Source organism: Lycorma delicatula, chromosome 12 (assembly GCF_047948215.1).
Source record: "Lycorma delicatula isolate Av1 chromosome 12, ASM4794821v1, whole genome shotgun sequence".
Lineage (NCBI taxonomy): Eukaryota > Metazoa > Arthropoda > Insecta > Hemiptera > Fulgoridae > Lycorma > Lycorma delicatula.
Genome location: NC_134466.1, coordinates 77,678,895 through 77,700,285, shown reverse-complemented (window position 1 = coordinate 77,700,285; position 21,391 = coordinate 77,678,895). Strand labels below are relative to the sequence as shown.

The 21,391-nt window shown below is 32.9% G+C and overlaps 1 protein-coding gene across 4 annotated transcripts in view; it reads right to left on the bottom strand.

Annotated features, from left to right (window-relative positions):
- Nucleotides 1–21,391, bottom strand: part of 5-HT2A (5-hydroxytryptamine receptor 2A) — an 809,891-nt gene that overhangs the window by 24,025 nt on the left and 764,475 nt on the right. For all 4 annotated transcript variants that reach the window (XM_075379873.1, XM_075379875.1, XM_075379874.1 and 1 more), the window contains 2 exons: nucleotides 19,966–20,193; nucleotides 14,263–14,533 (listed from right to left, as the gene is read on the bottom strand). In XM_075379873.1, the coding sequence (XP_075235988.1) occupies nucleotides 14,263–14,533; nucleotides 19,966–20,193 (499 nt within the window). The remainder of the gene's footprint in view (nucleotides 1–14,262; nucleotides 14,534–19,965; nucleotides 20,194–21,391) is intronic.

The following is a 21,391-nucleotide window of genomic DNA, read 5'->3' as shown; positions in this document are numbered from 1 at the left end:
AGGGATGGAGGTTTAGTCGATAGTGCGCAGGAACACTTACGCATTTAATGAAATCTTGCGGAACCTGTTAGCGAGCCCGACACTGTCTAGGCGTCCGTAAATCGGGTTCCTCCACCTCTTTAAAAAAAAAGTGAGTAAAAAAGTAAATACCCTTGAAAATTGCTCTTGGGGGCCAGAGACCGGACCACCCTGGAAATAAGAGGTCAAGGAGAAAATTGGCCACTCATAAGCAGCAAATCAATGTGGCGAGAGCTGCATTGTCGGGCCGTGTGGGAGTTCCTTGATGCGGTTGCTTTGTTCAACCGGCATCGGTAGTTTGCTTACCGCACTGCTGTGTGAAGCTAACCTAGAGATATATATGGTTGATCGCCAGCCAATTATTATGGCTCCAAGCGCTATGGTGGACAGATACTTGCTGGCATCCAGCGACCTAGGCGTGGCAACAAATTGCTGCCTAGACAAAATAAATTTTATTATGGATCTCATATATATTTTAATTAGTTGACGGGGTGCGCCTACCCGTTTTAGCAAATATATGACAGGTCAGTGGTTGGGATACGTAAACCGATGGTGTGTGGCACCACGCTTAGTCCGCTCATGCTGTTAGCTAAGCTCTAGGAGCTATTTAGGATACTGGCTGCTAAACTGGAGGCTCATTTGACGTTTGTGGCACAGACATTCTGTCTTATGCTTTAGGGCATTGATTCCCAAAGTGGTCCAGATGGACCCCCAGGGGTCCACGGGAGACTCGACGGGGGTCTACGTTGGCGTGACAAAAAAATGGGGGTTCACAATTCGTAAGCGGGGGTCCAAAAAATTCATCTGGTTTCGATAGTGAAGAACTAAAATGTTGGCTTGACTTTGCGCATCGATCTAGGCAGATAATGTTTTGAGAAGCTCAGCGACTGTTACTTGTAAAAACTTGCATATTCCATATTCAGTACAACGAACGTGTCGAGACTTGCAAAACGCCGCCGCTGCCGCCGCCGCCGTCCGCAACGCTTGTTCAGACGTGCAAAGGGACGAAATACGACTTGTGGTGTGTGTGCTAGTAATCTTGCATGAACTTGTTTGATTCATCACTAATATAAATACGATTGCCAAGGATAAACGTTACTCATTTGTTTCCGGAATTTCGAAAAGAAAAGTAAAGTGAATAGATGTTAGCGTTTGCCAGTGTCGGAAAAAGTAGTAAGTACTTACCTGCATTTTTGTTATGCTTACTTTTATTTTATTTATTGTTTATATATTTATTTTACAATTTATTGCATACGTCAGTAAACAAAAAATGCACAAATTACAAAAAATACGTAGGTACAGAAGGCGAGGCTTATTCCTAAAATAAATATCTTCCGTATAAGGATTTATTAATTTTTGGTCTAATTTTTTTTTCAGATATATAAAAAAAACTATTGGAATCGACTTAAAAACTGATCCTGAACATACCATTTCCCGGTTGTAATCCTTATTCTGTAACATGTTGTATATTTTCATAAATTGTACCTGTCGTTACATACTCGTAACGTGCATCAAAGTAATAAATAAATGATTAAAATCGCAGAGTTGCGATATCAAAATATTGGTTATTTAAAAGTATTTTATATAGAATTTACAGAAATATATCAAAATATAATTAATGAAAAAATGTTTTACATCACATTAAAATCGGTTCAGCCATTTTTATAAAACTTTATTATGGATCTTACCGATTTATTGCTTTTTATAATTAGAATCAGTTTGCCGCTGGTACTTTATTTCATTGCAATAATTAATTAATCCTATTCTGTTAAAACAGTCACATCCTGTTAAGTAAGACCGCCTTGAGATTACTAAAACAAAGTTTTTTTTTTTATTTACCAGTAGGTAACTGATACGAAACATGGCTGAATCTAAGAAGAAATGTCGACTGTACAGCGTTGATTATTTAAACTTTGGATTTCTTCCATCAAAGGCAGACAAGCGATTGCCTATATGCCTTTTGTGCAGCAAAATTTTGAGCAATGACTCGATGAAACCATCGAAGCTCGAAGATCATTTATGAATGTGTCATCCTGATAAAATAGGTAAAGATTTGAAATATTTTCAAACATTGAAGGGAAAATATGAAAAGAGACCTACCGTGTACAGTATGTTCGCTTCAACGTCTGAAAGTAACGATGATGGCTTGCGGGCATCGTACAATATTTAATTACTTATAGCAAAATCTGGAAAACCGCACACCATTGGAGAACAGTTAATTTTACCCAATGTTGAAGAGGTTTTAAAAACTGTTCTGCACAAATCTCCATTTGACATGCTCAAAAGAAGTCCTTTGAGTAACAACACTGTACAAACGTATTGATGAAATGAGCTCTGATATTGAAAGTTTCTTGTAATTATCTGCAAACAACTCATTTTTCTATTCGACTGGACGAGTCAACTTTACCTGGTAATGATGCATTATTATTGGCATATGTTCGATTTGTTATGGACGAAGAAATTCATGAAGAGCTACTATTCGCGAAAACTTTGGAGACGGACACTAAAGGTGAATCAATATTTAATGTTCTGAGTGATTTTTTTTAACGAAAAATCAATTCCATTCACAAACGTCATTTCGGTGGCAACAGATGTAGCTCCTGCCATGGTCGGGCGATATCGTGGGTTTATAAGCCATCTTAAAAGAATTATACCAGAGGTAACTGCAATTCACTGTGTCATCCATCGACAACACCTAGTAGCGAAAAATCTGAGTGATAGATTGCACCAATCGCTTCAACGTGTAATTAATGCTGTTAACAAGATAAGAAGCAATGCATTGAATACGCGTTTATTTGCCCAATTGTGCGATGAAAATGATGAAGACTTCCAACGATCGCTCTTACATACTGAAGTACGCTGGTTGTCGAAAGGTGCATGTTTAACAAGATTTTACTCACTTTTTGAATCAGTTTTAGAGTTTCTGGAAGGTAAAGATTCAGATTTAAAAGAAAACCTGATCACTTTGAAAGCTGTCATCGCATATTTGACAGATTTGTTCAAAAAATTTAATGACATTAACTTACAATTACAAGGGGACAGTCTCAATTTAATAAAAACAAAGGGTGTAATTTCAGCTTTTCTTGGAAAATTGAAATTTATGAAGCAAAATATTAGTCGGCGCGTATTTTCAAAGTTTTCAAACTTGTCACAGGTAAAATGCCTTGATGAGGATATTCAGACATACGTTCAACATTTAATCGCCCTGCATGATGACTTCAAAATCAGATTTGAAGATATTGTGACGATGGAAATACCACCATGGATCATAAATCCATTTGATGAAACGGAAGTGGAGAATGTGATATTACAAGAGGAGCTACTCGAGCTTAGCAGCAATGAGGAGCTGAAGGTTAAATTTAAAAGAGGGTATCAAACATTTTGGCTGCAGGCAGAAATACCAGAAAAATATCCTGGACTGTGGGGAATTGCGAGAAAGCTTTTGACAGCGTTTCCCTCGTCATATCTTGTCGAAAAAAAGTTTTAGTGTCGTTACAAATTCAATATCACACAATGGGGAGATTTGCGCTTATTTCTAACAACTCGCTAACGAAGCGTTTTCGGACCTATGTTTATATGAACATTTTTCTAATTTTTAGCCTCTAGAATGAGTTGTCAAAGTATTGCCCTATCCTCCTGAATCACCCTGTATACACATTTTTGCTGCACTTCGTTTAAACTTATTTAATTTGAAAGTGAGATACGTTTCTCCAATTTTTAATAAAAGTGGACAGTTACACAATTGCTAAAATATTAGTTTTTTTATTAACCTCAAATATTTATACAATTATTAATTCAACAATCTGACATGAAATATTAGGATACAGAAAAATTCCCTTTATTACTTACATTACTAGAACAGCATTATTCATACCTTCGTGAGTTGCTGATAAACAAAATTTTCAGATTTCTTGTGTGTCGTATAAGTAATAGTTTATAATAATTAAACTATTCCGTTTAGTGAACTCCTATATACTGGTTACAAATGTTAATTTCGACCTAACGGTGTAATATATTCAGTTTTAATTACTAGATCGCTTGGTGAATAATCAAAAATGAAAAAGAAACAATCATATAGGAAAAAGAAGGATAACATGAAGAAATATTACTCAAAAAACAAGAAAATTAATATAAAGAGGAAGAAAATGTTAAGAACAAGGGAAGAATAAAAAAAGTAAGAGAAGATGATAAATATAAAGAGGAAGAAAATGTTAAGACCAAAGAAACAATAAAAAGATAAAGAGAGGATGATGAATATGAAGAGATAGAAAATTTGAAAATTAGAGAACGTGTACACAATTCAATATCTGAAGAATTATGTCAAACAAAGAGCGATTAAATGATTGGCAACAAATAGACGAAATGATGATCAATTCCGACTTAGGGAGAATATTGTCCGACAATATACGAGGAGTAATAATCTAAACGATAAGAATTTTTTGCAATTTATTAAATGCCGGGCATGTGTATATGTTGTGCCTGTGAGGGTCTATTTTTCAGTCACTCTGTAGCTAATTTTAATGTAGATAAAATTCCATAATAATTAAATGAAATTATAAATATAAATTAAACTAGAAAATCCAAAAGTAATACGATTCTAAATTATAATTTTCAATTATTATTAAATAATCACATGTTTAACCAAATCTATTTCATATACACACATGTAATGCCTATTAGATTACATTTACACATTTTTAAAAGTACATTTCATTTTATTTTTTTAATTATTAATTATTGTAAAACCTTTTTTAGAATCACGGGTTAATAATTATTAAATCAATATATTTAAATTTAAAAAAAAAGTTTTTTTAATTAAAAAAAAAATAGATGAAGTCTGATTCAAATCGATGTACCTTCCCTTTAAGATAAAAATATTTCATTAATTAAAATTTTCATTTTAATTTCGATTGCAATAAAAAAGGAAGGTGCGCAATTAGATGTTACAACAGTCCTAAACCCAAAATTTCAACATCCTACGGCTAATCGTTTTTGAGTTATGCGAGATACATACATACGTATGTACGGACGTCACGCCGAAACTAGTTAAAATGAATTCAAGGATGGTCAAAATGTATATTTCTGTTGAAATATGAAAACCGAAATTTTTCGTGATCGTAATACTCCCTTTACTTCGTACAAGCAACTAAAAATAATATAGACATTCCTAGATGTATATAGATACATATATGTGTCAGCCTTTGATTATTTTTTGCAGAATGGTCTGGAGATATTAAATATTGTTCTGCAGAAGAAAATACCAACCAAATGTATTTAAGCAGCGGGAGGATAGTCGTCGCTTATTAATGTAATAAATGGCATTGCATTAGTTAAGTTGGTGTTGACAATCCGATTTAACGATAGGTAAATTAGTGTGATAATGCAATCATGGCTAAGAAGCGGGTGGTGAATGCTGCGATAGTCTTTTCAACATATTGCTTTTTATTACATAAAAATTCGATAAAATGGTTGATTTAATTGTCTACGAGAGGTTATTTCTAAAGTAAAGACCGTTTCATAATAAAAAAATTTATTCTGAAAACTATATAAATATGTTCTATTTCTATTAAACTACATACCTTACACTACTTCTCTATATAATCGCCACATGAATTAAGACATTTATCGTAGCGATACACCAGTTTCAATATACCCTCGTCGTATTTTTCTGCCGTCAGTTCATTTAGCCGCTGATTAACAGCATTTTTTGTTCATCGTCATCCGCCAATTGTTTACCACTAAAAAATTCTTTCAATTTCCCCCCAACGGCGCGCCGTAACTTACGTAGAATTTTGCAATAGGCTTCTTCATCGATAGTCGTTCCACGCGGCGTGAAATCGATCAGCAGTATGCCAAACCGATCCCAAAAGACTGTGATCCTCAGTTTGCATCCAAATGACTTTAGCTTGACCTTTGTCGGTCTGGTTGGTGATCAAGGATGACGTTATTCATTTCACTGCCGTTTTCTTTTTGACGTATTATACGAAATCAACAATTAAATTGGTACTGGTAATAATTAAATTAAGTGAAAAATTCATGTTTCATCGACAGTAACAATTGAATTAAGGAATGCATCACCTTTTTCTGTGTAGCGCATCAAAAATTCCAAAGCAGATCCCATTTGAATTTTTCTGTGACGTTCCGTTAAGACGTACAGCACCCGATGTGCACAAACCTTTCTGAAGCCTAAATGGTCATGAACAATGAGACCGATAACAGCTGTTGTAACAGAAAGGAAAAAGAAGAGCCAGATCGGAAATCGTTGACGATCTTTTCTGATTTCATCAATGACGCGTATCAAGTCCTCGGTGATTACCCGAGGGCCTTCCCTAACGTTCTTCATCGTGCACATTAATTCTATTATTTCTAAACATTTCGTACCATTTTCGGAGTTTCTTTCATTCATTACATTATCACCGTACACAGGAACCGACTGCCTGTGAATTTCAGCCCTTTATCGTTTTGATGATTTAAAACAACGTATGACCACGTATTTTGGCGGCACCATCGATTTTCCTATTCATTTTATAACGTAATAACTCACACGTACGTAATCAAAGGTACTACAACGCGACAACTTACAGACAACAATGCAGTGTGTACATTATTAGCGTGGCCATGAACGACACAGGTTTGCCAACTTTAAGGAGGGAAATTTCCCACCGGTCTTTACTTTAGAGATACTCCTCGTAGAATAAATAACAAATAACATAAACATTTAAAATAAATGTAAAAAAACTGGTCCAGATTATAAAAAAAAATAAAACAATATGTTTTTTAATGTTAACGTAAGAAAATAAGTAGAATAATGGGGAGAAGTGTATTTATAACTGAATATTATGATAAATATAAAGTTGTTATAAATATATTGAATGAATTGTAATCATTATTGTAGTATTTTGTCTCTTTATTTATTGAATTATCCTGTATGTGAGTGAGTGAGTGAATGTGTGTGTGTGTGTCTGTCTGTGTGTCAGTGTGTATGTGTGTATGTTGGTGTGTAATGTATATACATAAAACTTACTTGCTAAAAGCAGAATTTATGTACTTCACGTAGAGCAATTGTGTAGTAAATGGTTTGAGGTATCACAAGAGGTAATGATCATAGACATTGAAAAAGTTCTTTTATGCAAAAATATCTCATGAAAGCATTTTTTCTCTTCCTTTCTAAATGAGGAATAATTCTGTAAAGATAAGAAAGTAGTATCCAAGGAAATACTTGGTATGAGACCATACTAGTCGACTGCAAAAATGGCAGGCATTCAAGAAAATTTTTTATATATATATGAAGGAAATATACTGAGAAGAAAAGAAAGTCTAGGTTCACTATGGACAGTCTTAAATAAAAAAAAGGAATAAAAAAAAAATCTATTGTAAAATTTTCTTCTTGTACACAGTATATGTTACTACTAAAATCTCTACAAGAGATTTTTTTTTAAACTAGTTTTGAGTAGTTGTACATTACTAAAAGTTCTAAAAAATGTAATTATTTTTATTATTTCTTTAAATTTGTTTTTTTTTTTTAATAAAAGAGAAAACTTTTCATTAAAAGAAAAAACTTCTTTAAAAAATGTTACTGATCCATCCACTTACATAACAAAAATAAAGCAAAAGGAATTATATATGTATTTTATATTTGAAATTTATTCATTCTCAGTGAAATTAAAATGTTCTGGGTAGAAAAAAGGGATGTAGTACCAGGCCGAAGTAACCAAAAGAAAAATGTCAAGGACCCGTAATTTGGAGGGGCCCGGCACGGTTCAGAACATTAAAAAAAACTGACAACAAGGTTTTTTTTCACCTCTTTCCCCGGGCGTAAAGCATAAACCAAGCCCGGGGGAGTGTCCATTACTCTAACGAGCCTACTGGCTGTAAGTTTGGCATGACAGGCAGGCCCGCCGATAGGATCTTAATTTCCTTTCCCTGCCTCTAACACCCAGTGCAAAGCCACCAGGTCCGACAAAGTTGTTCTCAGCGACCCCACCCTGGCAGCCGGGACTCGATCTTGCATTGCCAGCCTCAAACGAAGGAAACCCAAAGTTCACCTCCGGGACCCACAAGTCGCACTGCCGGGACTCGGGTCTTCAAATGCGGGGCACCAGAGTCCCCGTGTTTCATCATCGACGGCCACCCGCCACAGCGAGGACAGACGCTGACTCCACAAGGGGCTGTCCAGCATCCAATTGCTACCCCACCATTCACGGTACTGAAATAAACCGGAAAGCCCCAACGAAGGAGAAACTGAAAAATCAGTTACTGGGTAATTTTGTGTCTGTTTTCACGTCAACCACTTTACGTTCAATTCGATGAAATATTAATTGTTTTTATTTATTGTTAATTCTAGTACTGTAAATTAGTTTGAAATTAAGTTATAATTTTCTCACAATAATAGATCTAATAATTACGACACAAAATTACAACATTAATTTTCTCCCAAAACTCGACTCTTTGTTAACCGATTTAAAAAAAATAAAATGCTTTGTTCAAAATAAAAAGTTTAATATTTTAGCAAACATTAATTCTGATAAAACTAATATTTATAACCGATAGTTATAACCGATTGAAAAATAAACATGGCCACCATTTTGTTATCTGCGAAGGAATCTAAGTCCTTTTTTTCTAATTTTAAAACATTTATTATTAAGACGCTTATTAAATAATAATGTGATTCCTCTATCCGAACTTGAAATATAAATTATCATATAAAAATAACAATATGGCGGACAGGGGGAAAACGAAGGAGAAATTACCATTTTTCCTAAGGATATTTTTTTTTAGTTTTACAAGTGGAATCCGAGAAAGTATAGCCAGTCCACCATTTTAGAAACACTCTGTATAGACGGTAAAGTAAAAACCAGTTATTAATTAAAAATCTAGTAAGAACATTATTCTCAAATGAAAATTATTATTGTATTATAACAATAATAATAATTATTATTACTCGTATTATTGTATATTAAGGTGACATAAGTCTTTAAGGGATTATTTTTATGTTTTAAAGTTTCCTTAGGTCACGTGATCATTATTTGGTGGTCAATCAAATCAGTACTTACATATTATTTAATAGTCTTATATGACGTTGGTTCCTTTCTTTTCAGTATCTGTTACGATTAAAAAGTTAAACATTTTCCTAAATTTAAATTTTTAAAATCTGCAGGTGGCGCAAATGAGTTTTTTTGTCATTTTACTGGTTTGATGCAACTCTCCAACATTCCCTATCTAGAGCCAGACGTTTCATTTCGGTATACCCCGTACATCATACATCCCTAACAATTTGTTAACATTCAAAAATATTTTCCTGACTTTTAAACTAATTTTTGATGTAAAAAACTTATATTTCTGAATGAAGGTTCATTTCGCCTGTGCTATTCGGCATTTTATATCGCTCCTGCTTCGTCCATCTTTAGTAATTCTACTTCTCAAATAACAAAATTCTTGTAAGTCCGCATTCTTTTCTCTTCCTATTTTCATATTCAGTGGTCTAGCTACATTATTTCTACTACATTTCATTACTTTCTTTAATCTTCTTTGTACTATTAATCTGAGTGCTAAAATTTCTTCCGTTGTCCCTATACTTTTCCTGAATCCAAATTCGTCTTCTCGTAATACTTCTTTTACTCTCACCTTGATTCTTCTGTACAGCATTTTACTTAAGATTTTTATGCGTGATTTGTTAAGCGAATTGTTCTGTATTCTTCAAATTTATCTGCTTCTTCTTTCTTTGGTATCATGACAATAACTCTCTTTTTAAAGTCTGACGGAACTTCCCCTGTTTCGTAAATATTACCCACCAGTTTGAACATCTAAATCTTTTTTACTACTCACAGTTTGAATTTATTATGTTTTTAATAAATCTCTATTGGGGGTCCTATATATACGCTAAGTTTATTTCATTATTTTACTACTTATTTATCTCTTGTTTTGGCGGTTTTGCATATTTTTTCTAGTTATTTCTAGTTAGTTTATCCGCCATTTTAGGATCTTACACTTGATTTAAAAAATTGATATTTATATATTTCACACATTTTAATAAACCTTACATTAGTGCGTTTAAACCAACCGGATAGTTTACACCGTTATTGCGTAATAATAATTACAAATTTTTATTTTTTCGCGGCCATTTTGAAGTGAATCCGACTGGTGATCGCAACAATTCGTGTAATTTTGTAATCCTCTAACTAAACTTAATGAAAATCCGAGTAAAAAGTGTTCGTATACATGCATATTGAATCCCTTAGCGAATTTTCTATCATTGAAATTATGCGAAATACGGTATTTTTATTTTTTCAGATGCCGAAATGGAAATTTCCTACGCATTAATTTTGTTTGAATTATATAAATGGGGACCCAAATTTAAATTCTGTCTAGGGTCCGGTAGAGGCTTAATTCGGTACTGTTCAGTACAATACAATAAGTAGTATTGTAAGATATAATCATTACCATCGGAGAGATGTTTTAAGTAGATTAAATAAGAAAGCTACCTAAACTTTCAACGTATCTTCGCGTTTCAGGTTTCCCAGACCCCAAAACCACCATCAGTTCAAAAGTCTATATATATATATTTCACTTTCTTACGGCCACGATAACTGCTATAATTTTCCGCCAATCACTTTCAAATTGATACATAAAATATAATGACCCAAAATCTCTGTCGATTTCGTTAATGGGAAAAATCGGACCATGGGGATAGAAATGGGAGAGCTTTTTCGAAAAACCAAAATATCGCTATAACTTTCCTATTAAGTAAAATATCGAATTCGTTTAAAGTTCCTTCTATTCCTTGGATAAAGGCCTAAAACTTAGCTAGGTAAATTTTTTTTATCACCAAACATTGGCCCAGGGGGTGGGAAAAATGAGGTTTCGAAGACAAAAAATATCATACCTCCAATAATAGGCACAGTATCGAATAGGTTTAAAGTGGTCATTAGTCCTGTAAACATTACCTAAACTTTTTATTTGAAACAATTGTTAATATGACCAACACTTACGGCAAGGGATGACCAAAATGTTGGTGGAATTGTAAGAAGATGGGGCTTGTCGCACGCTAAACACGTGAAATCTTTTCCCATGCAACCGTTGTTGTGTTGATTAAATTTGAAGTTTTTCTTAACTTTAAGGTGGAAATCTTTTTTACCTCATACTTAGCACCGGTGAAACCAACTTCCGCCTTCCGGCATGCCGAAAGGGATTTTTTTATAACTAAAAAAAAATCTATATTTTCAAAATTAAATAAAAACTCATTGTTAACAAAGGTGTTCAGCCTCTGCTTCAGTTATTAAAAATCAAATATTAACCCGCCGAATTGGTAAACTCATCGTCGTAAATCAGTTGATTTGGAAGTCGAAGTTCTCAGGTTCAAATCCTAATAAAGGTTAGGTTTACTTTTATTCGGTGTCGTGGATACGAGTGTTCTTTAGCGGTTGGATTTCAATTAACCACAGGTCTCAGAAGTAGTCGACCTGAGTTTGCTCAAGACTACAAATTTACCGGTACATTACACTGATAAGTCGCTAATGACTTTAACTGTTGATGCGACTATAAATAAAAGTATTAAAAAAAAAAATTCAAATATTTTTCTTAATAATTAAATCATTAATTTTTAAAAAAATATGCTATATCCAGGGCAAATAAAAAAAGACAGCGATGCCGTTAAATCATCTTAGTCTAATTCTAACTTTTTATACTTAGAAGCGATAAAAATCTGAAGTATCGTTTAATAACGTAAAATTAAAGATTATAAAAATTAATACTTATTATAATACAACAGGCAGTGTGCAGCTTAACAGTTCTTGTGAAAAGATAGCTGTGGTGAAGTGTGTGCAGCGTGGTTCAATTTGTAATAACATCAGTTATGAAAGACATTCTGATAAAGGCTCATCCTTTTTTCAATTTATTATTATTTTTTTTAATAAAATGTAATTTTACTCTAGTATCCTTGAGTTATTTCATTATGCGGTACGTTTTGTTTTACGCTCCCCACTTTTTTTGCATTTTTTCACGTAAAAATTACTTAATATAGCATGTTTTATAATAATTGATGAATAATACATTAGAGAAAACACAGTAACATGCTGTTTTTATATCAGTAATTTTAAACATTTTCCATATTGACATATTTTACATATTAAATATATAAGCATTATAAATATAATCAACCAAACTTAAACTACGCTCGCTAACCTCAACTAATTAACAGTGATGCTTTGATTATTTAAATATTAAATAATTGCAATAAATACTGAATTTATTATTTATATAATCAAATCATTACTGCTAATTAGTCAAGGTTAGTGAGCACAGGTTAAGTTTGGTTAGAATATATTTATAATTTCTCTGTAAATACCTCCAAATACCCATTGATTTGGAAGAAGTCTGCCTCTATTGTACTTTCATTTTGAAAATGAGGACTCTTCTACTTCTACCGTCATTCCTGGACAACCTTTTTATTTTTTAATAAATGATCAACACACACACACACACACATCTTTCAGGTACATATTCCAATCCGTTATTGCTTCACTTAACATAACCTACGCTCGCTTCGCTCGCTAACCTTAACTAATATGTTTATATGTTTAAAATGAGTCTGCCTCTATTGTACTTTCATTTTGAAAATGAGGACTCTTCTACTTCTACCGTCATTCCTGGACAACCTTTTTATTTTTTAATAAATGATCAACACACACACACACACACACACACACACACACATCTTTCAGGTACATATTCCAATCCGTTATTGCTTCACTTAACATAACCTACGCTCGCTTCGCTCGCTAACCTTAACTAATATGTTTATATGTTTAAAATGACCGTTCCTGTTATACGGGGCGGAAGTGTGGGCCCAGGCATAAGAGTCGAAAGAAACCGGAAGCGGCTTGCGCAGGACCAGCGCACAACAAAACTTTTTGTAATACTCGTATAACTAAAACTGTTTTTAACAAAACGATATTGATATCAAAATAGGTAAGACACTGCATTTCTATTATAAAAATCTGTTATTAATTTAGAATTTTCTTTAAAAAAATGCATGTTAAATATATGTAATAGACAATAATAGATAATAAACAATGTTTAAGCGTCCCATATAATAAGCAAAAAAATAAAAATTTGTTACAAAACTCTTACCGGCCCGATTTCATTTATTAAATAACGAATAATCATAAGTATTGTATTATTTCTGTAAATGTGATATACTGTATATTACATATAAATGAAATCGGGCCGGTAAGAGTTGGTAACAAATTTTTCTTTTTTTTGCTTATTAATGGAACGCTTAAACATTGTTTATCTATTATTGTTTATCTATTACATATATTTAACATGCATTTTTTATAAGGAAAATTCTAAATTAATAACAAATCTTGATAATAGCAGTGTCTTACTCTTTTTGATATCAGTATAGTTTTGTTAAAGACAGTTTTATTTATTTACATTCAAACTTTTTGGTTTTAGCGGAAGAAATGATATCTATTTTTTCTTATTTCACTTCCGAGACCACCGTTAGGTATTGTTTCAGAGAATGAGATGAATGATTTGTAGAGTGTATAAAAATACTGTGCCTGACCGAGATTCGTACCCGAGACGCTACCACTCGCGCCACGGAGGACGGTAAAAAATAGTATCTGCGAGACTCTTATCTACGGTTTACAATTTCATTGCAATTTTTTTGGATAACATTTTCAAATTTAAATTTAAAACACAAATATTTTCTAAAATTTTAGATTTAAAAAAAAATATTTTTTTTTTTATGAAAGATCGGGCAATGGGCTAATAACAGCGGTCATTAGCCCCGGTGGAAAATCGATAGCGTAGGGAAAAATGCCTTGCTTGACCAGTATTCGAACCCGGGACCTCTGCAAAAAATGCCGAGACGCTAGCTACTCAACCACGGAAGTCCGCAAAAAAATATATTTTTTAATTATTATTTAAATAATTAAGTTAATAGAGGCTGTCCTCGGTAAAAGTGTTTCAGTTGTAGAATTTTTTTTAACTTAAATTTTTATAAAAGAATTTTCTATAAGTGAGATAATTTTTGTTAACAAATATTATTATTATTAAAAACAGTAAGTGTATGATTTTTCAACATCTGCAGGAGCAACCAAGATACGAGAGGATAAAATAATAAAATATTACGTAAAATCATTACGTGGAGTTATAACTTTTTCTCATTATTAGCTTCTTATCTCTTAATTTAAATACAAAAAACTTTTAACAAAAAAAAGAATAAGTAAATTGAAATACCTTCCAGACGTCCTGTGTAACGTTGATCTTTGATGTCGATCTAATTTTGATCCTGCTCCTCCAGAATGTCTAAAACCATCGGAACTGTTATAATCTTCTTCAGCGACAAATCTTGCTTGTTTTCTTAATAACTGAACTGTTAAACCGTAAGTTAATACCATTATGACCATCGGTATATAAAAAGCAATTAGTGAGCCGAACACCCAGAATGGTCTATTATTTATAGCACATTTATTTGGTTCTGGCATTATATTTTTTGAGTCTTTTATACCTGTAACAAAAAAAAAATATTATTTTTGTATACACACACGCGCGCGTACACACACTTACACACACACACACACACACACACACACACACACACACACACACAGAGAGAGAGAGAGAGTGACAAAGAAAGATAGAGACAGAGCTATTCATGAAGTGTTGCCGGTACTTTTTGAGTTCATTCTATTCTAACTGAAAAACATGGGTTCATATAAAAATGGGTTCGGAAACGTTCTGTTAGCGAGTTACGATTAGTAAAAGATTTCATCCTAATTCCTAGACAAAAAATGAAATAAAACCATCTGAAATTCTAGGAACCCAAATTAAGGCGTAACCTTGATGGATTCTTAAGGGTTTTGACCTGAAAAATTGAATAAAATAGATTTCAGAACCATAGTTCCAGTATTTTGTTTTTATATCTGATTAAATCAAAAATATCTGTTGTCTAAAAACACGTTTTTTTTTACGTTTGTAATAAAAAGAGTTTGTTAAATGACTAATAATTGCGTACAATTTAATATTAAAACTTGTAGAAAATTTCATTCTGACAAAACGTTTCTAAAAGAAACCAATAAAAAATAAATCAAGTTCAAGAAAAAAAATTATCTAAAATTTTCTATTTTAATTCTGAATTAAATGGTGTAAGATAAATAAAACAAAGGAAAGAAGCTAAAAAAAATAAAATAGAATTTTATTTAGAAACAGTACACTAGACCGAAGTGCATAATACGTACAAATTTATAACAAATGTTCAAAAATAAGTCCGCTTTTCAACATATTTCTTGGCTCGCTTTTGTACTACTTTTGGTGATCGTTTTAGTTCTTCAGGATTATCTTTAAATTGCTTACCCGTATCCTTATTGCGGACAATTAATTGCTTTCGAGAATGTATTTTTGTTTTGAGTACGATAATTTTAATCCATCGCCAGACCCAAAACTGTAAAGGTGTTAGATCAGGCGATCTTGGTCACCAAGAATGTGGACCTCTACGATCGATCCATTTCTCAGGAAAGTGATGGTTTAAATGAGTTGAAACGGCACAAGAGAAGCGGGGAGGTGCGCCATTGTGCTGAAAGTATACCTTGCGTCTCAGCACCAGAGGAATATCTTCAAGCAGATGCGGCACTTCTTCTTGAAGAAAGATCTCAGCATTTAAGCGACCAGGTAATATAAACAGTCAAAATAGCTGACTGTGAAGAAAGCCGCACAATACATTAACGATAAATCTGTGTTGAAAATTCCCTTCCAACGTTTTTTTTTGTTTTTGCGTTAGTATCTGTGTTGCACTATTTTTGGGCTTGTACCTTTGGATTGATCGAACGGATTTTCTTCAAATTTGGCTCAAATATTTTTATTTACTAATTCATATTAATTTTTTTACTTCCTTGTACGAAGTAATGGAAGTATTGTCTCGAGAAAAATTTCGGTTTCCAGATTTCAACGGAAATATCTATTTTCACCAACACTGAATTCATTTTGTCTAGTTTCGGCGTAACATCTGTACGTACGTATGTATCTCGCATAATTCAAAAACGATTAGCCGTAGGATGTTGAAATTAAGATTTAGGACTGTTGTAACATCTCGTTGTGCACCTTCTCTTTTGATTGCAATCCACTTGACAAGTGATTTGGAGATCACTTTATTAAAATAAATTTGTTATCCACAATGCGTATATAAATAACCCAAAAAAGATGTTCAAAGCATTAACCCCTACCTCTAAAAATTGATATATTTGTTTAAATTTTTAATGTTTATTACTAATTTAACAAAGTTTATTGTACGTCGAAAATAAAAAAAAACAAAGTTTTTTTATCACAATTTATTGGTTTTTAATGTATTGGTTTGCGGCCAGTTCCTCTGCGTGCTCTGGGTCTCTTCTTCGTAAACACTGATACCTCCCGCTCGCTGCCATTGCCTCCGCTTTCAAGGAGGAGATGTTATCGCTCCACAAGTATACCTTCCACCTCGGCGGTCCACCGGAGGGGGGCATCATCTTTTCTCTCGCTGCAACAAGGACTGTTGTAGGATCAATACCCACCGGGTTGGTCTAGTAGTGAACGGGTCTTCCCAAATCAGCTGATTTAGAAGTCGAGAGTTCCAGCCAAGTCCTAGTAAATGCAGTTATTTTTATACGGATTTGAATACTAGATCGTGTTCTTTGGTGGTTTGGTTTCAATTAAACACATCTCAGGAATGGTCGAACCGAGACTGTACAAGACTGCACTTCATTTACACTCATCATCGTCTGAAATAATAACTAAACGGTAATTTCCGGAGGCTAATCAGAAAAAAGAAAGGATATGTAGAAAGAACTATAATAAAACAGCTGACAACACAATTATAGGACTTGCCCGTCACGCGGATTTTTCTTGATGCACGGCTTACACACACAACTTAATTTAAAATATTCTTTATTTTATTTAAATACAATATTTTTTGTTTATTTAATTGAATGATTTTAACTAAAGCGCATGCGCATACCATATTTCATTCACACGGGTGTGGCGGCACTAGCGGCCACTTTACATAAATGTTTTCACTTTAAATATTATTCATTATATTTAATTCTACCGCTCACCTGTGACGTTACAATATAGCAGAAGACTACAGCAGTAGTCCGGACGCTAAGTGGGATCTGGGGTGTTGGTTGGGATAAGACCACACTTTTATGGGAAACAAATTTGCGAATCCAACGAGATGCTAATAGAAAAAAACTGTAAAGAAAAAGACCCACTGCAATGCCTTCTACAACGTTTAAAAATTATTGCTATTTTTTGGAGTGCGGGTGCAATTTAACCAAAAACTTTTTACACAGAAATTTTTTTTTAATAATTAATCACAAAGATAAAAAAAAATGCAACGAATCACTCCTTCTATACCTCTTCAAAATTAAAACTATTTTTAGGGGTGGAGGTGGATTTTAGCAAAAAACTTTTTTTTAAAAATTGTTTATTAATATTCACACAATTATAAAAAAATTATGTCCTTAATTACACAAAATCTGGGGACGATTACGTTTCTCCCTGATTACTCACTCCCTGATCTTTTGAACTGAAAATTTAATAACATCATTGCCCCATATATAGAAATATTATAGCTAGTGAATGTTACTCCAGTAATTCTGGAAATAAGATAAGGGGATTTACACGCTAACAAACATATATACGTACATATTCATACGTACTCACATTTTGTCGCGGAAATTTCTATTCCATTTACGTCTTTCTGGGATCCTTAGGGGTCAATTTGTCGAGATTCGGTAAAAACCGGATATGCCCAATTTTGAGCGATTACCATACTTACCCTTCTATATAGCTATAGCTGCTATATACACGGGAAAGTAAAACAAATGAACTAATAAAAGACGATAGAAATTTGATGTAAAATAACACTGTCTGGTGGTAAAATTAATTTAGCAGAAAATAAAGTTATATAAAATGTATATAATAAACAGTAATTAAATAGTTGGAAACTTACTTCATTAACAACAACGATAAGGAAACTTTAACGTATCATAATAATAAAATAATATTTTAAATAAATTAACGATTTATTTTTTTTGTGAAACGACATTACACGCTTAGCTCTTCCTTAAAATTTACTTAATGAAAGGGATACTTTTACGATTGGTTGAAAATTTTTATTATCTCTTTCTTAATTAATAGATTTTAATCTTATCCAACCATATATAAGAAACATTTATTATACAGATTGATTCAGGAAAAATTTAACAATTTTTAGGATACGTTCTACTGGTAAAACTAATGAAAGTTTATAATATACGAGGTTTGACCTAAAAGTAAGTGTACTGACTTTCCTACGGAGAACAGGTACTGTAAAACATCCCTGATGTATAAAAGCGCGTAGGTAGTGACCTTAAAAACACTGTAAGTTTTGGAGACACAAAATGAAAAGATCTCTTTGTTGACGACAGGGCTATTCTGGTTGTTGATGTGGACCTGACTACGGTTTCGGCTATTCTGCAATTTGAATTTGATCAAGTCAGCAAAAGGATGGAGAAATAAAGGATAAGGGTGAGCCAAGCGAAGTCAAATCGCGTGAAATTTGCCACGAGAAGAGGAGAATGCCTGAAGTCAACCTGGATTACGTTTTGATCCTGCATATCAACAGCGTAGAGTACTTAGGTCTTCACCTGACATGGAATGTCTATGTTCGGATAAAGAGGAAGCAATTAAAAGTAAAGTCGAAGGATATATACCGGTTGCCGAGTAGGATATCCCAGCTATTATCATCCCATAAGTTGTTATTGTACTCAGCAGTTCTGAAACCGATTTGGACTTATGGTATCGAACGACGGATAACAACAAGCAAGAGCAACGTCGAGATATTGCAGCGGTTCCAGAACAAGATGGGAGGTATATACGAAAAATATTGAGAGCCATGAGTATTTGGGTTTACGTTGTGTCCGGGAAAAGATAAAACGCTTCAGATCTAGGTATGAGTTACGCCCGATCAACCACATGAACCACTTAGCCTTTAACCAACGACTAAGAACAGCGGTGGGCACGTTAGGAAGCTTAAACGCAGGGATTTCATGCGGATTTATGATGATTTGATTTGCGATACGATTATGAAATGATATGATGCCAATAATTACGATCATTAGATTTATGTTAACGCAACCGGTTGAGTGCTCTGTTTCTCTTTACTCTTCTCTTTTTATGGTTTTTTCTTTACTTTGTATTTCATTTTTTCTATGTTTTCATGTCTTGTAAATAAAATTTTGAACTTAGAAAAAAAAATTCTCATTTAAGTTATTATTTTTTTGTTAGGGATAACTTCTTTACAAATGAATTTTTCCAAAATTTTCCTCACAGGGTAAAGTAGCTCTTAAAATCAAAAATCCATTTATTTGAAATCCGGGAATTTTGATGCGTTAATCTTATTTTGGTAATCATGACTTGAACGGCGTAGCAGAGAAAAATACTTTGCTAGTCCTTTTTTCTTATGCTATTACATTTTTTTTTAAACTGCTCATTTTATAGAACATATATCTTTAATAGAATTATCAAAAAAAAAATAAGGTAATACAAAAAAATACGATTTTGATCCATTTTCAATACAATTAGCAATTTATTTACTTATCGTTAACTCATTTAATCCACACAAAGATACAATAGAGAAATTACAATTTCCAATTTCATCTAGATAGCTTTGTAAATTGTTATTGTCTTTCATTAGTTTGAAATTGGCTGTAAACTCCTTTCTAGAGAGGCTATTAACGAACCGAGTCGGTTTAAATGTTTTAGTATATAATTTTAAAGCAAACTTTTTGTTACATCTTGTATAATTTGATCGTTTATAATTGGAATATTTCAATAATCCGATTCAATTTTTATTTCAATCTATTTAAAATGTAAATGGATATATTAAATTAAATTACAAAATAAATAAATAAATAAAATATGACTTACCTAGAATCGTTATATAACTAGAAACAAGCATCGATAAAGCCCAAACAATAGCGACTTTAATGCTTACAATTCTTTTAGTGGAATAAGTATGTCTTGTTTTTAATGGATTTCTAATACCTAAATACCGACCTAAACTGATACAACACATATGCATAATACTCGAAGAACATGCCAATACGTCACACGTAACATAAACGTTACACCAAACAACTCCTAGAGGCCAGTGACCTGAAACAAAAAAAAACAAGCGATTAAAAAAAAAGATAATAAAATATTTAATAATTAATAAAGTCTAAAAAGCTCAGTTAGTGCATAGGGAAGCGTCTCGGCCTTTCATCCGGAGGTCCCGGGTTCGAATCCCGGTTAGGCATGGCATTTTCACACGCTACAAAAATTGTCATTCAACTCATCCTCTGAAGTAATACCTAACGATAGTCCCGGAGGTTAAAACAAAGAAAATTAGTGCATAGGGTAGGAATGGATTTAAAGAAACTACCGCTGTATATTAAGCTGTTTAAGTTTTAAAGAGCTCAATTTACGCGTACATTGGGGATGGATTGCTAGTCCTATCGCAGAACACTACCCCTTCCATTAATGCTAGCACTATAGTTCAGACACTCCTAGCGCATCTATACGTTTACGCTTTGTAAAATTTAATGAGTAACATTAGTTATTAATCGTATTTATTTCAGGAAATAAAACATTTGCTTTTATTTAATTAAGAATAAAAATAACGGATTTTTTCTCTGTAATTTAGAAATTATTTGCATCGATACTTATTTGTTTACCAACACATACCTAAAGGTAAGCAAAATGAACTACTGCGCATCAACCGATTTAGTTAACCGTAATTTAGATTTAGTGTACCTGAATGTATTAAATAATTAACATTTATTCCTAAAAAAGGGGCGTTTTGAAATCTAACACTGAAAATAACCTTGATTTTATAAATTTCTTTTTTAAAGCATCTTAAAATTTACGTATGCATAGTAATGCTTATTATCTTCATCACCACCACAAATACCAGTTTTTAAAAAAATATTTTTTGAGTTGAATTTCAAGGTCATTAGTTCTCGTAATATTGTTTAAAAATAAGAAAAAATAACCGATGAAAATATCAGAGGAAGAGGTGTATACGGCTCTGACATTAATATAAAATACAGAATTAACGTAATATTAAAACAATTTAAATAAGATATTATAGAAGATAGATAGATATTATTAGAGATAACATAGAAAGGTAATAATAAAGTACACAAGCTTGAGTGCAAATAAAAGAGATAACGGTAATAAAGTGAAAGACTGAGACCCGAGACAGGCACTACTAGAAGACACAAATTGATGTAACAAAAGACATGAGAAAATTAGTGAAGAATTGACTGGAGAGCGAAGGGGGGAAAGACAGCCCTCTGTGGAGCCATCGTTC